We start from the raw sequence: 15881 nt of genomic DNA, 5'->3' as shown, positions 1-15881 counted from the left end.
GTCACCTTTTGGATGCAGAGAGCGCTTTTTCTTTTGGTACCTACAAGCCACGTGAATATGTCCTGGTTTACTGTGTCCCAAAGCTTTTTTGGCATAGCCCAGAGCAGGGTTTCTCTGCCAGGCGTGGCCCCCCTGCTGGCTGACACCCATTGCTAGAAGTGGGTAATTTCCTTCCTTTAGACAAAGCTTGAGAGGCTGTTTTGGCACATATGTTCCCCTTTGCCCTCTCGGAAGACTTAATTAAAATCTCTTTAAAAAGGACTTCAATATAAACTGCTTTATTCTTAATTCTCCTGATGCTGTCTGGGTATGGTTAAGCCCTGTCTCCCCCAGGAAAATTACCCATCACTCACGATTTTCACAGAAGTTTCCCAAGTCTCGGCAGATGTTTTGGACAGGGTGGAGAAATGACCACTAATCATAAATTGGTTTGGGTTGGAAGGGACCTCAAAGACCATCTAGTTCCATCCCCCTGCCATGGGCAGGGACACCTCCCACTAGACCAGGCTGCTCAAAGCCCCATCCAGCCTGGCCTTGAACACTTCCAGGGATGGGGCAGCCACAGCTTCCCTGGGCAACCTGTTCCAGTGTCTCACCACCCTCACAGGAAAGAATTCCTTCCTAATATCTAATCTGAATCTACCCTCTTTCAGCTTAAAACCATTACCCCTTGTCCTATCGCTACCCTCCCTGATAAATTAAAAAAATTAACTAAATGCAATGCATGCGGTTGAAAATAACATGTAGAAACATTCCCCTCCACGTCTGTGGTGGGACTTCTTTGTGTTGAGAAAATAAGAGCTTCAGGCCTGTCCTTTTCCCTTGTGGGCCTCCAGTTTTAATTTCTGCCCTTAAGACACGGCTAACAAGTATTAATCCTTCCCTGTAAGCGATTTTCAGTCCAGTCAAACACACTTCTTCCCATACAGCCTTCCCGCATCTTGAAAATTAAGCCCCACGTGGAAGTTTTTATGCCCACTCCGAAAGAGGAAAGGCCCAACCAGGACAGGGCCTGCGGCATTCCCTTGGTCCCGCCAGCGGCCATCTGCATTCCAGGCTATCACCCGGGCATGGCCACCCTGCATCCTCCGCATCCACCTGCCCTGCTTTCCCTCACCCTCCTCCCCTTCTCTGATTCTTTCTTTTTTTTTTTTTTTTTTTTAATAGCTATTAATTCTGACCCCCAAAATCAAGCGCGTTGCAATAACACACGGCCAAGCAACCTGCTTTGAAAGAGCAGTGATACTTTCTCTGTGCTCCATTTTTAACAAAATGCAGAATTGACTTTTCCTGTTCAAATGCTACTTTCCCAAATATGAATTTATTTCCATACTTTACTCATCTTGTTCTACCTCTGTATATTAGTGTAAAGCTTCTGGGCACATTTGGTACACGCAGTTACATAGACTTTAATTTAAAAAAATTACAAAAAAACCCAGCCTCCAAAACAAACAATATCACTGTCTATTTCTTGGTTTAGTTTGCCCTGATTGCCTCAGTTATTTCTATTTTCACTCGAGAGACAGCATATTGCTGATGCTTTGCTACCTTCGGTGTTCAGGCTGGTTTAGTCTGGTAGCAGAAGCTAAATTTTGAAATGTGCATCTTTAAGCAAACGACACTTTCCATATATTCTGACTTGTATTGATTTTCTGTTTCGGTGGCACTTCAGTGTTACAAACTTACCATCACCAATTTGGAATTTAAAAAAAAGAAAAAAAGCTTCTATGCAGTGTTCACAGTCAGTCTCCCACGATGTCCAGCCTTGCTGAGAGCAGAGTTGGAAGGGATTGAATGTTTTATCAGTGTACCTTCTGAGCATTTAAATGGTTCTTTATACTATTAGTGTAAGTTAATTACATTAATTGCACTAGTAGTAATAGTAATAACTTTTTACTAGAGTAAATTATTTGTAAAGCCCAATAAATGTTAGGGTGAAATTAATGAGGTTTCATAATTAACACAGATGAATTCTAACAATATAAGAAGAAAAAGTTATTTTTGTTCACTCCCTGTTTTCCTTCATGTTCTAGCCCTGCAGAAAAAGTACACTTATTTTCTTTTTCAAGAAATCTTTCTTTTTTTCATGAAGTTTGCAAAACGTAGGAGCTGTCCTTTCCTGCGTGATTGTATCCCAGTCTTAGCCTGGTAATTTCAGTCTGTCTTTTTGCAAAGGTCTTTATGCAGTGTATGTTTGATCATAATTACAAAGCACTTTTCACTGTCTTGTATTTGGCATTGTGTGTATATTTATATCTTGTCTACATGTATGCACATCTGTCTTACACGGAATTAGATTTTATTTAGTTTAGACTTTAAACCAGTGTTATAGTTTAAAGCTTTCTGCCTATCTTAAGCTACAAAGACTGGGTTATTTGTCATGTTAGTTTGTTTGAAATATGCTGTGAAACTAGTTTAAGGAGTGGAAGAACTCCTGAAGAAATTGTTTGATATAATGCTAAAGTTGTCTTTTTGTGGGTGGAGTTTAGGATTTCCTGAAGAAATTTTCGTCGGATCAATTCAGGATGTTTTGTTTGCGCAGCAGATACAGCTCAGGTAAGGAAAAAACCCCCAAATCCCTTATTTGTTGAGATAAGCATGGATTCCCCCACGGGCTTCCCAGCGGGGGGGGAGGGTGGAGCACCTTGCAGGGGGTGGAAAGGCCGGCAATGCTCTATGGGGCTGCTCTTTGCCTCACATTTAGAAAAAAGCATCTTTACTGAGCACAGTATGTAACCATTCGTCTAAACACCTTCCTGAGCTGCAGTTAATTGCGACTCTCAATTAAATGCGCTTTCAATTAATGAATTACCTCCATCTCTGATTTGCAGCTGTTGCAGTCACTTGTATTTCAGTCACGATCGGCTGTTTTTGGAGACGTATCTAGGTAGAGCTTTGCCTTATATTCCCGTAGGGTATGACAAGGGCTTGCTAATAACTTTCTATCTCCCTGCTGTGTTATCGTTTTTCGTCCCATGGAGTTCCTGAGTGTTCAAGCAGTTCTGTGGCGCAGCGCAGCTCGTTTACACCGGCGCTTGATAACCTAATGATTGTCTTAGCCTGGCAAACGCTGCCAGTGGGGAGAGGTGTGGTAGATTTTGTCGGCTTCCCTGTCTACACCATGGTTTTTCCAGCAGGAAGATGCTACTTTGAACTGGAAGAGGTTTTCATATGGATAGTGTTTTCACCAGTTTATTGGGGCCTGCCAAAAGCGGCTGGTATTTCCCTAAAACACTGCTGGGTCATTTGGCTTGTTGGCTGTCCTGGCAAGGTGAGGGGATGGTGGAGCATGAGGCAACACCTGCTGGGTTATTTCGGTGGACCTCTAGAAGCGTGTCCTGGTTTAGGCAACACAGGACTAATTTATAATGCTTGGGAAAACTGCAGTTTTAGAAGACTCACGTGTCTGAATTTGTGAAAGTGTTTTCTTTATAGCCAGCTAGGCTATGTGGTTTCAAGGTCTCGGTATTTTCGAGCTCACCAGGTGCAGGGATGAGGAGGAGCGAGACCCAGGCACTTGACCCAGGCTGGCCAACAGGATTATTTCATACCATGAACATCACATTCAATATAAGTTAGAAACATTGCTGTAAAGTTTTCTCTCTCTCTTAATGGCTTCAATCCAGAGAACTTCTTGCCCTGGTGCATTTTGCTTTGATTGGTGCATCTGGCTGTCCCCTGCTCGGCCTGAGTCACCACCCTTCGGCCCACCTGGGGCTGCTGGAAAAAGGTCTTTCTGAGGTGCTATGGACATCAACATGGTGCCCCACCACCAATGTCCCTGCCAGGCTGCTTCTGGGTGCAGCTTAAATGGAGAGGTGCCGTCTCCAAAGCCCTGTGGGGACCCCGCTGTGTGGCACTGCTTTTCCTCTTGCATCTCCTCAGCAGAGGCTTTGCTTCTGCAGTTAGGTGGAAGGACTGTGAGCCTGCTGTCCCAAAAACGCTCTCCTGGTCACCAGAACAGCTCTGGTGATTTTGTGAACCTGAGTGAACGGTACTGTTTTGGTCCCTCTGGTCTTTAATTACTTGTTGGTGCTAATAAATGTATGTTTTTGTAATTTAATGATGTAGCAATGGTGCCCTCAGTGGCACAGGAGGGAAGGAGTGGGGAGTACGGTGGAGATTTATAGAGCCGGGTGGGTTTGCAGTGCCCGCAGGCGGTGGTTTAGGAGAGGGCTGTGAATCGGGGAAGAAGAATGGCTTTAATCAAAGTGGGCTTCATCAGGATAAACTTTCATCAAGTATTCCTTGCGGAGTTCCTGTAACCAGGGTAATCAGTTGAGTAATCTTAGTGGATATAAATGATCTCTTTTGGTATCTGGCTGTTTTCTAAAAGTCTGTGCATCGGTCTTTTTAAAAGCTGAGTAAAGCTTAATTTTAAAACCAGTGTTAATGAGGCAGTAATGCAGATTTTTAATTACACAGAAACAGAAAATCTGACAAATACAGGTCCAGACTTATGCCTTACTTGTACTGGGGTAAATCTTATGGGAAGTCTGTTTAAATAATCAGGCTTCTTTGCGATTTAGGCTAATGGACTCAAAATCAGGTCTCACATCTGGCTGCTTCTGCCCTCTTAGATCTGTCCCCGTGCTCAGACTGGCTGCTCTAAAGAGTCTGTGCCTGGGCAGCGTTGTGCAATTGCACAGAGCAGTGGGCTGTAATGTGCGCAGGACCAGAAGTGAGGAAGCTCCACCTGCTGTGGAAACTACAGGTGATGCTCAGTGCTGATGAAATCAGGGATACGCTGCAAGCTGTAGTTTGGATGTACCTTAGTGCAGAGGTCAGGCATAAAATGGTGAAGCAATATTACGCTGGCTCCGTATGGTTCTAATACAAGTAATAGACTCTGTGGGAAGAAATGCATTTAAACTTAGGACTTCTACCAAAGTTGGGTGAGCTGTCTTGTCTGGGGTCCGACTGCTCTTCCTACAGTAAATTGCGTGTTACTGTACAGATAGAAAAATTGCCTCTTGCTTTTGGCAGCCTGCAGTAAAAGTGCCAAAGGACCAGCGCAGCGCCTGCGCCTCTGAGGGGGTAGGCAAGGCGAGAGGAGCCTGCTCAACCCTAAGCCAGCAGAAGCGGACGCTGGTAGCTCCCGACGCACAGTTGCCTGCTGCAGCTAGAGTCCTGCTGAAGGCAGTGAAGGTGTCCATGTGAATGGATGCCGTGTTAGCAGGGGGGATAATGTCATCTTTCCAGCTGGTGGAAGAGAAGCGCTGTCGGGTTAGGGTATAGCAGATCTCATCATAAAGCAGTGCTTTCCTTAGGATGCGGTGAATCATTTTCCTTAAGGTTTTGTCTTTCTTTCCAGTGCCTATAAAGAGGCTTAGGTGTAAGTGTATAAGTAAGTCGAGTGTGATGAATCCCATCCCAAACGTGCCCTTACAAGTTTAAACAATCTGTATTTTCTCTAATAGATGTCTTCAAAAATCGATATGGCCGGTTTAGCTTTGATATTGTGAGGGAATTGTATATCTAGAGCAGAATCTAGACTACAAAATTTTAGGTCCATCTAGGTTTTAGATGCTGGTGAAGCAGCCCTTTAACTGTAAGTGCTTGTATTCCTCACGGAGTCCATGGTGAGGGTTAGGTCTCTTTGGAGGTCTCCAAAGACAGATTGTGTCTACTTAAATTAGAATAGGAAAAAAATTAGGGATGAGATCAAAAGTTTGTCTTGCCAACTAAAATCTGGGGAGATGCTTAGAAATATATCCAATCCAAATGCTTTGGAGTAATAACTTCACAGAGAGATTCAATAAGGAAAAAAGAATTAAAGTCAAGGAGCTATTGCTTCAGTCAGCTTCGAGACGCTTTTTGAATCAGTCTGATACCTTTCCAGTAGGTTATACTTTGTCATATGTAATGATTGCGGGTTTATATTGATTTAATTCACCTAGTGCACATGAAGAACAGAGTTTTTAATTAAATATGCAATTAATTGTAAGAAAATTTTGCTGTGACAAGCAATAACAAACTTTTTCTGGAATAACTTTGTCTCAGAATATTGTTCCTCAGAGGGTATTGTATGACAGACAACATCCTTTCTATCATAATGCCTGAATTTTTTTTTTTCTTTAGCAGTTGAATTTAGTGATGAGAGCATGGAGGATGCAAAGCACCTTCTTCAGGCAATCTCCTCATTTATTAGAGATGCAAATGCTTATATAAAAGGACAGCTGGTATGTGACCCGGTTAGAGAAGACATACTGTGGGAAAGGTAAGTGCATCTCCTGTATCTGAATGATTATGATTATGTGAACAGTAATTTGCTGACAGGCTTAGAGGGCTGACCGCGGTAGTGTGCTGGGTTCTGTTCAACAAGCAGGAGCAGAAGAAGGACCGAGAAGCAGTCTTCCCTGCCAGCCCTCAACCAAGGGCAGTTTGTTTTTTGTTTTTTTTTTTACTTCTTTGTCTATCCAGCTGCTTTTCCTCATGCTACACTTAGTTCACTGTATTTTTAAAATCCATGTTATTTATCTAGTGTGCCTGTCCTGACACTTGCATCTTTGCCCTCTTGAGTGATGTAGAAGGCAAAGCTGTGACTGAAGTTGTGAGGCTCTTAGGTTTGTAAGTAGAACTGAGCGTTAGTGACTGAAGAAGAAAGACGATGACTGGAAAGTAATATGCCTTGGGCACGCGAGCTTGTAATCAAGCTGGCTGGCACTGTGCCGTGCAGCAGAGGAGAGAATGGGTTACTGAGAAACTGTCCGGGATGGAGATGTCATAGGAAAAGAGGAAATTATGGTTGCTGTGGCCCTGACAAGGGTAAGGAGAATCCTCTTTGGAGTCCTTTAGGAAAACTGTGTGTTGGGTGCAAATCTGAGAAGAGGAGTGCAGTGCTCTGGAGTTGGGGCAGGAGGGACATTGAATGCCCTGAAAGGATGTACATGCAGGCAGCTCTGGGGCATAGATGAGAGGGGGAACATCCTGTGCTGCAGAAGCGAGAGGTGGCTTCCTTGTGGTGTGGGCACCTCACTGTCGGGGAGCTTGCGACTGCACCAACTAAGGCTTGCAAAGGGCACTGGAAGGTGTTACGTGGAAGGGGAGTTGAATTAACTGGTTGTGGTATTTGGCAAAAGGGAGTCCTTCAGCAGGAGGCTGCCGGAGACCCGTTGGTGAGATACAAGGCTGAGAGACATGAGGCATGTGGGGAGGTTGAAATGGATTGCCATAGGGGAATGTGGGGCTGGGCATAACTTGTGTATCAACTAGATGTAAAAACAACCATGATGAAATGGAGCTCTTGGTTAGGAAAGTGGTAGGTGTTCAATGGAGAAGGGGGAACTTGCAGGGAAGAGCGTCGGGAGGAATGGGTTAGGGCAGCAATCATCTGATATCTGAGGGGAGGGAGGCAAAACCACTTGGGAACAGGCACAACAGGGTTCAGGGGAGCCCCAGAGGTGCTGGGACAGCCTGAGGCTTAGAATCATAGAATGATTTGGGTTGGAAGAGACCTTAAAGACCATCTAGTTCCAACCCCCTGCCATGGGCAGGGACACCTTCCACTAGACCAGGCTGCCCAACGCCCCATCCAGCCTGGCTCCACAGGTAAACCTGCTCCCTGAGCTTTACCCTGAAATGGCGTCCTTGGGTCAGCACTGTCGAGGTCCCAGTTCTCCTGGCTGTGCACAAGAGCATGCCAACAGCAACTCTTTGCAGCTTGCTGTTTATTCCCCCTGCTGTCCTCGTCCTCCCGCTCACAGTGGCTGGTAGCACTGGTCCTGTGGCAATGAGTGCTGGTTGCCCTGCTGGCTTTTGGTGCTGTTACACGAACGGTCCCACCAGACTTTTCCATCTGGGCCAAGCCAAGTAGAGTCCCAGGGCTGGGATTGGGTTTACCTGGGAAATGAGGAATCCTGCTTCTGAGCAGGACTCCTGCCTGACCCCGAGTCAGCTCTCTTGCCAGGCATTGGAGTGATGTGCTTGACATGGCTTTGGAAGAGAAACATGCTGTTAGCATGAAAAACAGGCTGCTGGCAAAAAAATAACTTATTAAGGACTTTAACGATTTTGCTATCAACCTCATTTTCCATCTGTTTTTAAATGATCAAGGCAAGCCTTGCTCTGCCGTTGTTGGTTCCTGTGATTAACCGTGTATTTATTGAACAGGTATATTCCTTTGGGTTTTGACAGGCATCAAGTTTTTCCCTTTGCAGCTGGAAGATGTATTTTTCCTGATCAGTGTAGCATCACCCATCATAGGACAGCGAGGAAGGAAACAACAGTGTCCTTTCGATGACTCCCTCTGGCTGAATAGCTGATGAGTTCAGCGCGCTGCTGGCATCTTGTTTGTCTTATCTGAAAAGTTACCTTTTCTTCTTGAAGGCTAGCCAACACAAAAGTAACCGTGAAGGCTGCGTTTGCAGATGACTTTGACACCTCCAGGGCTGTTGCAGCAATTATGGACCTCATTCACCATGGCAACAGACAGCTTAAGGCTGTTACTAAGGTAACCCATTAGGATACAGAGATCAGAAAATGACAGCTGTCCACTGTCCTACTGCTTAATGCAGACAGATTAGTTTATTGTTCACGTAAGAAACTGGCAGAAACAAAGCTCCATAAATTGTTGACCTTAATGGTGCCCATTTGTCCTGACCGTGTCGCAGGAATTGCGTATGGCTATTGTTTTGTGCTTCGCTGTGTCCAAAGGATGTTTCTTTCCTGCTGCCCTATATTATTTATACCAAAGGTTTTTTGAAAGGCCTGAAGCCATTGTGGCATGCTGCTAATTTTAGTGTTGGTTTTACGTTCATACCCTGCTTCTCTGCTTTAATACCCATGCACGGAAATCACCCTGGATTGGGAAAGGCGTGGGGGGGTGGTCGCTGCAGGGGCTTTGGCACGCAGTCCCATGTGCACGGGGAGCCGTGGTGGTGGGTTCAACTTTGGGGACCAAGTGGCTTCTGCTGTTGGTAAACTGTAACTGTGGCCTCAGCATGCCTGCACGAGTCCGTCTTCAGACGGCTTTTGGCAAATTGAGACCCTCTTAAGGTCTCTCGATGCTGAGACAAAGGAGGCACCTGGTAAGGGCAAGACCTGAGCAGTAAACACAGTCTGAAGTCTCACTCCTGGGTCTCCTTTTACCAACAGCTCCCTGCCTCGCTCAAGGCAAGCACCTCAGCCTTATTCCTGTGCTGCTTGGTTGCTGGTGTCGTCATGTCCACCATGTTTGTGCTGTGAAAGAAATGTTGATTACATAGTAATAACTTGATTTTAAGAGAGAATTTGTCCATTGGTTTAGAAGTCCTGCCTCTCCCGGTCCCGTTTTGGCGCTGGCTTTGAATTCTGTCCTTTACTTTGCCTTTACAAAATGACTCTCTGAGCTAATCCCTGACCGGAACCATTTTGCAGCAGGGATCTGTAACAGCGTTATTGCTCCTAAAGACAACATTTTGCCAGTCATTGCTCGTTTCCCCTGAATTCCTTCTGCCAGTCATTTCATTGAGAATTGGGTGAGGTAATTTGCAGCTGACTCAGGTTTCTGGTTGCGGTGGTGGAGCTTTTCTGGGCGCAGCCCAGCTGTCTGAGCGTTACCTCTTACTCACTCTGCGCATAGTTTTTCCTCTTTAAGAACTGTGAGTAAATTCACATATACATAACTGCTCAGTCCCCTCTTTAACCTTCTTGCTGTTCTTACCTTAGTTGGCACATTCCTATTTCTTTCCCTCAGTGGTCCACCTCAGCTGCTTCCAGTTCAGATCTTCTGCAAATTTTAGGTTACGACTGATTTCAGGCCCTAATGGAAATGTCGGATAAAATCCAGTACCAGCTGCTAATTTGATTGTGTATGTCATCACTTGTTTTTTGAGCAAGGGTTAGTCCCTTAGATTGCTTCTCAGTCTGTTGTTTAATCTTGATTATTTTTATATTTTTTTATGAAATAAATATGGAAGAAAGAAAGAAATACATGTGTTCTTAAAAATGCTATTCTGTCGCTTCTGCTGGTGTTTGCTGGTGCTACCCGGGCATGACAAAATACCATAAGCTATCTCAAAGCAATCTTTGCATTGTTTAAATCAATAGGACACTCAAAAAAAGGTTTGGTTTTTCTTTAAAATCATTTATTTTATAGGCGCCCTTGAAGCTGGGATTTTGTTCTTTTATTTTGTTTTCAGACACACAGCCCTTTCATGCCCAGAAGTGCTATTTTTAGGTCTAATTTACTGCACGCGTGTAATGCATGGCAGCTTCCCACATCTCTTCTCCTTACTGTGCATGCCAGTAATAAGCTCTTCCTCTCCCCTGTTTACTTAAATCTTTTCCGTTTGTGTTGTGAGGTGCTTTTATATCTCCATAAAAGTTCCCATCTGGGCAGGTGTTACTGGTGGAGGTGGATCTATATATTTAGTAATAGTTTTTCCTGGTGGACTAGGCTACAGAGAGATGCTGAGTTCTGTAATATGTGTTGACTGGACAATCTCTTTTGAGTGTTTTTTAAACAGGATGCTGGATCTCCTAGAAGCTCTGTTGTGTATGGAAGCATTATTTCCTATATAGAAGGCTTTTTTAATGCCCTTGGGATGTCCTTTGGAGAAAGACAGGTACGAAACATCTCTTCTATGTGTACTAGTATGTGGTAGCAGTGCCAGCGTTATGTTTTATAGAAAGCTTTCCGAAAGCGTCAGTTGTAACAAAGTTATTTATGGTTTTAGTAAACCTTTCTGCACCGCTTGCAGTTTCTGCCGTGATGTCTTAGGAAAGCGTGTGAGGAGGTAGAGCAGGAGAAAGCAAAGCGTGGGCTTTTTTTCTTCTCTGACGTACTCCCGGGTGACTTCAGCAGCAATTGAGCTGTGGAAATGAAAGTTTGAGGAATGAAACGAGAAAAAGTTAGCATCGGAGGCCTTTTAAGTTGGCCCGCTTATGTCCCTGGCTTTTCCCCAGCTCTTCCTCTTCTTTATGCTGGTTGCACCCAGGCTGACTAGGATAGCTGCATGAATATTTGCGGTTGTGACCTCCCTGCGCAGCAGGAGCCGGGGTCCAGCTCCTCTGCAGAAAGCCGGGCTGTGGGGAAAGGGGCTGCTCTGCCTTGAGCCCTGGTAGGGTGCAAGGAGGGAAGGGCAGTGGCGGGGGGGACATTGTTGGAAATACATTACCTATCCTCTAGTTCATGGAAAAGTAGGAACTGGGAAGAGGGGGGGGTGGGCAGAAAAGGAGAGAAAAGCTCAAAGTGAAGTACTGCACTGGGAAGAGAGTGATAAATACGGAGGTGATACCCTGAAGTATGGAAGTGCAGCATTCAGAATGGCACAACGTGTCGGAGACTAGCAGGTGTTTCTGTGCTCCTCTCCTGCTCGAATCTGCAGCTGAATACCAAGAAGTTGAAAACTTTCTTTAAAGCAACTGTTCTGCAAAAACAGAACAGTTTTTGCAGAAGAGGATAAGGGAGAAGAGGATAAGAAAATGTAAATAACCTTATTCATCCTTTGAAAGTCAGGCAGTAGAGCAGTAAATGCATTTATTTACTTTGCCTCTTTGTGGATTTTTCCACCAAATTTCTTTCAAAGCAGCAGTTGAATGTGATTTGTCTGTGTGTTACTCCTCATAACCCATGGTTTGTCATGTTAATTTCAGTGATGTACCAAACACTTACATTTGTCTGTAAGTCAGATGGCAAAGTCATTCCGTCAGATTCTGGGCTGCCTGTATGCAGGTGCCTGCTGCACCTACATTTTTGCTGAAACAAGTGTCTGAATGCTCTTCTTTTTTGTATGCTGGGCTAGTTTCTCCGGGGCAGCAGGGGCAGCAGCAGACGTTGGTGCGAGGCAGGTGGGAGGGAAGGAGCAGCACAGCGGGCTCTCTTCTCTCGGCTCTCTCCGCTCCCAGTAAACGAATCAATCAAAATCTTCATCAGAAAGGTCCGTGGGCTGCCGCAGGCTAGTAAATAAACTGGTGCAGGAATTGTTCTTTGACCTCAAGACCCGCCGCAACAGCTCAGTATCCAACCTTTCTTGCCCCTTAGGCAGGTGGCACGTGGCTTGCAGTCCCTGACCACCGTGGGTCCTGGCAGTGGGCTGTCTGGGAGAGGGCTCGCTGGCCTGGCCACTGCTGGGCTAACAATTTAATGTAGAGGCTATGGGGTGCGATGCTTGGTCCCTCTTCATTTGGATGTTTGCATACAGCCTGTGCGTCTGTCTTGCTCTTAGGATGGGATTCACCTCAGCTAATTAGCCTGACAGTTGAGTGTAGCTGCCTGTGCCTCTGCAGTAGCTGGTGGGGAGAGAAAGGCACTGCTAAGGGGTGCTTCATCTTGGTGGTTGTGTAAGGTGGTGTGGTGGATGTGTAAAATAAGACTGCCCGTCTTTCTCTCTGCTTTGGCAAGAGAAGGAGAAGGAGCCGGGACAGCCATAGGCAGGTGAACCCATCTGAAAAGACGATGGGTGGAAACCATCGTGCCTGTTTTAGAGCTGGGCAGCAAAGGGGAGGGCTTTTGCTCTGCCCAGGAGAGCTGTACTGCGGGTGCAGCCGGGGGCAAGCAGGTGGGGTTGTCAAAGGCCACGTTTCCATATAAAGCATCTTACGAGCTCTTTGGATTGGTTGGTGCTGCAGGACAAGAAATTAGAGAAATGAAAAGAAGAAATTAGAAGAAATTAGTCCCGAGAGGCTACACCGTGGAAACGGTGCAAAATTTACATGGTAATCCGGTCAGTTCATCTCCTAAAGCTGCCCCTCCTTTTGGAGGATCTTGCCTTGTGTCATGAGTAGGTGCTTGGTTTGAACTTTGGCAGTGGTGTTTGTAGAGGCGTGTTTCTTGCTCCCCTCATCATTTGTGTTTCCTCTCCCTTCTGTATTTAAGCATTTATCCTGCTCTTTTACCTGCCCCAGGTTACAACAGAGCATTGCTGGCACTTAGTTTTATTGCCTTCTTCAGTCTCATAAACGTCGTCTTTAGTACTTTTACCATGTTTTGAAAGTTTGGGGAGTTTGCTGCCTTTTGTGATTGTGGGAGAGCATTGAGCATCTCACATTCTGTCTTTGATAGCTTCCCCCTCACCTCCTCCTCCTCCGTGTTTGTTTGCTTCGGTCAGTGACCTCTGAAACTACTCCCTTTCATTTCCATCCTGCTGTTCGGTGACTAAATACAGTCCCCTCTGGCTTTAATTACTCAGCTGCTCTGCTCCCGGTCGAGCGCCACTGCCAGCAACTTCTCCCCCCCTGGCCTTGGTGTGCTTTACATTTCACTGCTCCGTTGTCTGCTCCACTCCCCCTCTTGTGTTTTAGTGATAAAATACTGCGATGGCGTTTTCCTGGTTTGGAGGATTGTCCTTTTCCTCCTGTGTGGGAGTTTTCCTCTAATGAGACACAGGGATGGTTTCTCTGCCGAGAGCGCGACTGGGAGCCTGGCTGTTCCTGCGCCGAGGAATGGCCTTCCTGTTCTGCGAGCACCTGAGCTCTCAAGGAGGAGGAGTGAGGCCATTCCCTTCCTGAGGCATTGACCAGCGAGACTTCTGCCAAGCCAGAGGAGGCTGAGGAAGCTCGGAGCTGGCTGAGGGAAGGAGAAGGCCATGCATCAGCCAAGAAAGCACCTTCCGTGTGCAGAGGCTGCTGCTCCTCAGGTTTTTTGGGTGGCTGAAACTTTGGATAAGACAGAACAGATAAAAGTTCTGTGGATTTGGGGAGGTCCTCTGGATGCAAGGAGAAAGGGTAATGTAGAGACTTAAAGCCAAAATACCTAATTTTCCTGGTCTGTGATTCTTGAAGAGGGTCTGGAGCCCAAAGGCAGGGTGCGGGGCTGGTGCACTTTAGCTCTGCAGACGTTTGCAGCCGAGGGACTGTCTGAGCCGGCGGCTGGGCTGCCCTTGCTGTGCTGGATGGCGGTTGCCAGGCCTTTCTTCCATTGATTCATCTAATCCCTTTTTAATTTATGCACACTTCTGGCATCTCGGAGGTTTCCTGTGGCGATGAGTTCCCCAGTTGGGTTATGCAGCGTGTTATGTTCACGTGAGAGCCCTCTGCTCCAAGATAGATGCTTTCCTCTATAGGAATACACGGAACTACTGCCAAGTGTGCCTGTACTGTAACTTTTGTCCAGCATTAGTGAGATTGTGATGTTTTAATTGTACCAATACAATGGAAGATGCAGAACCAAGAGAGGTGACGGGGCCTCAGTGTATGCTACTCAGTCAGGGCTGATTTTTGAAATCATTCTCAGATGTTTGTAAAGCACCTGTTTCATTTCTAGGTGGCTGTGGGAGGAGACAACTCTGCCGTCCTCTCAAATGTCCTTGACGAGCTTGTACGGTTCCGCGCGAAGGTCCGTCATTATGCGCTGGCTCTGCCAGAAGAGGCAGCAGAGGCTGTGCCCGTGGAGGGTGCTGTGGGAGCCAAGGGACCAAAAGAAGAACAGAAGGAAAAGAGGCAGCAGTTAATGCGGGAGAGAAAACCCCTCCTGGAGGCTTGTGACAGTCTGCGTGGAGACCTTGCTGCCTTTGGAATCCACATAAAGGTAGAAGACAGTAACCCTCTTTGTGAGACTGTTGGTCATTTTTTAAGAGAACGTTTATTTTTGCCCATCGTGCCCCTTTGGCAGCTTTCGGTGTTGTGCCCTGCTCCCTGTATGACTGCAGCAGCAGATGGGTGAAGTTAGCCATTGCCTGGTTGTACTGCTACCCTTCTCTTCCGCTCCCCCTCATCCTAATGCTACTGTTCTTTTCCTTTTCCACTACCCCAGTGGTGTCTCCTGCTCAGGAGAAATCCCTTCACTGGCTTCCTGTCTCCTCCTGGTTTCAAGGTGCTCTATTCTTTTACGGGTGCCACTTCTTCCAGTCCTCTTGCTTCGCTGCCCTTCTCACCTGCGCTCCAGCCCTTGCTGGGCCAGTGTTGCTCCTGATATGCAGAATAATCCTCCGCTTCCTCTCCAGCGTCTTCCTCCCTCCCTCCAGTTCATGCTGCTCATTTTTCCCTCGCTCGGGAACTGAGCCTTGCAGAGTCTCCTTGCATCATTTTACCAACGGGAGGATATAAAGCACAATGACATTAGGGAGTGATGGCATACATCCTCTTTAATTGCTGAGCGTGAGAGCTGTCGTTTGTCAACACACGTATTAAAACCAAATACGAAGTGCGGTCAGCTGTCCCGTGATCTCAGATGAAAAGTGAGCGTGCTGATGCAAACTGGGGTGAGGGCCAGAGCGCAGACGTGGTGAGCTGCAGCTGTGAAAGCAAAGGAAGACTGCGGGAAGTTGGAACATCTGCTTCCTTAACTTGTTTGTACATAGCTAAATCCTTGTTCCACTTATCTGTCAAGAAAGTTCACAAATCCAAACAACTGCTCGGAGACAAAGTCTTGGAGAGGAAGACTCCCTTTTGATCTATTTGGCAAAACAGCTGTAGCCCCATCTCCACCCTTTTGGAGGTTTGTTTTGATTTGTTTTTAAAGGGATTTACGGGCATTTAATAACCTCCTAGAAATTGGCCTTAGCCAGGATTCAGCCCATTCCATTTATTTAATTTTTTTTTTTTTTTTTTAATAACCTGGAGCTCGGCATAATCTGTCTCCTGCTTGTCCCAGAACAGTTTGCTCCTGAAGACAAAGCACACGTGCACGCGTGAGCGCACACAGCGTGCCTCCGAAGCTGAACTCCTGCTTTTTTGTTGCTGATACTTTGGAAGCATCTGAAGGTGTTCTGTGAAGGTTGCCCATATCTTGCCTTTGCAAATCCCAGAAGAGTCCCGCAAATGGAGCAATGCAGCTCTGCAGTTCCTCACGCAGGCTCACCGCAGCACATCTGCGACAAGACACGGCCCTTCCCAAAGCAGGGCTCTCGCCACCCTTGTGCTTGCTGGGCAGGTTGGCTAGTGACAAAAATGGCTAGTGCCAACCGCCCTGGGCTGGCTAGTGCCACAAATGCCATGGGAACACAGCGCCTAGCAGCCGG

General features: G+C 46.3%; 1 protein-coding gene across 10 annotated transcripts in view; it reads left to right on the top strand.

The window, feature by feature from the left end:
- The window catches only part of CARS2 (cysteinyl-tRNA synthetase 2, mitochondrial), a 59690-nt gene that overhangs the window by 27492 nt on the left and 16317 nt on the right, over positions 1 to 15881 (top strand). For 7 of the 10 annotated variants that reach the window (XM_054188355.1, XM_054188359.1, XM_054188358.1 and 4 more), the window contains 5 exons: positions 2490 to 2556; positions 6082 to 6220; positions 8329 to 8452; positions 10449 to 10547; positions 14186 to 14449. In XM_054188355.1, coding sequence (XP_054044330.1) covers positions 2490 to 2556; positions 6082 to 6220; positions 8329 to 8452; positions 10449 to 10547; positions 14186 to 14449 — 693 coding nt within the window. Of the gene's footprint in view, positions 1 to 2489; positions 2557 to 6081; positions 6221 to 8328; positions 8453 to 10448; positions 10548 to 12552; positions 13648 to 14185; positions 14450 to 15881 lie in introns of those variants that run through there. The other 3 variants (XR_008464457.1, XR_008464456.1, XM_054188356.1) reach the window with 3 other exon arrangements.

Source organism: Rissa tridactyla, chromosome 1, assembly GCF_028500815.1.
Source record: "Rissa tridactyla isolate bRisTri1 chromosome 1, bRisTri1.patW.cur.20221130, whole genome shotgun sequence".
Taxonomy (NCBI): Eukaryota; Metazoa; Chordata; class Aves; order Charadriiformes; family Laridae; genus Rissa; species Rissa tridactyla.
The sequence above is the reverse complement of the archived record's forward strand: the minus strand, read 5'-3'. Positions and strand labels throughout refer to the sequence as shown.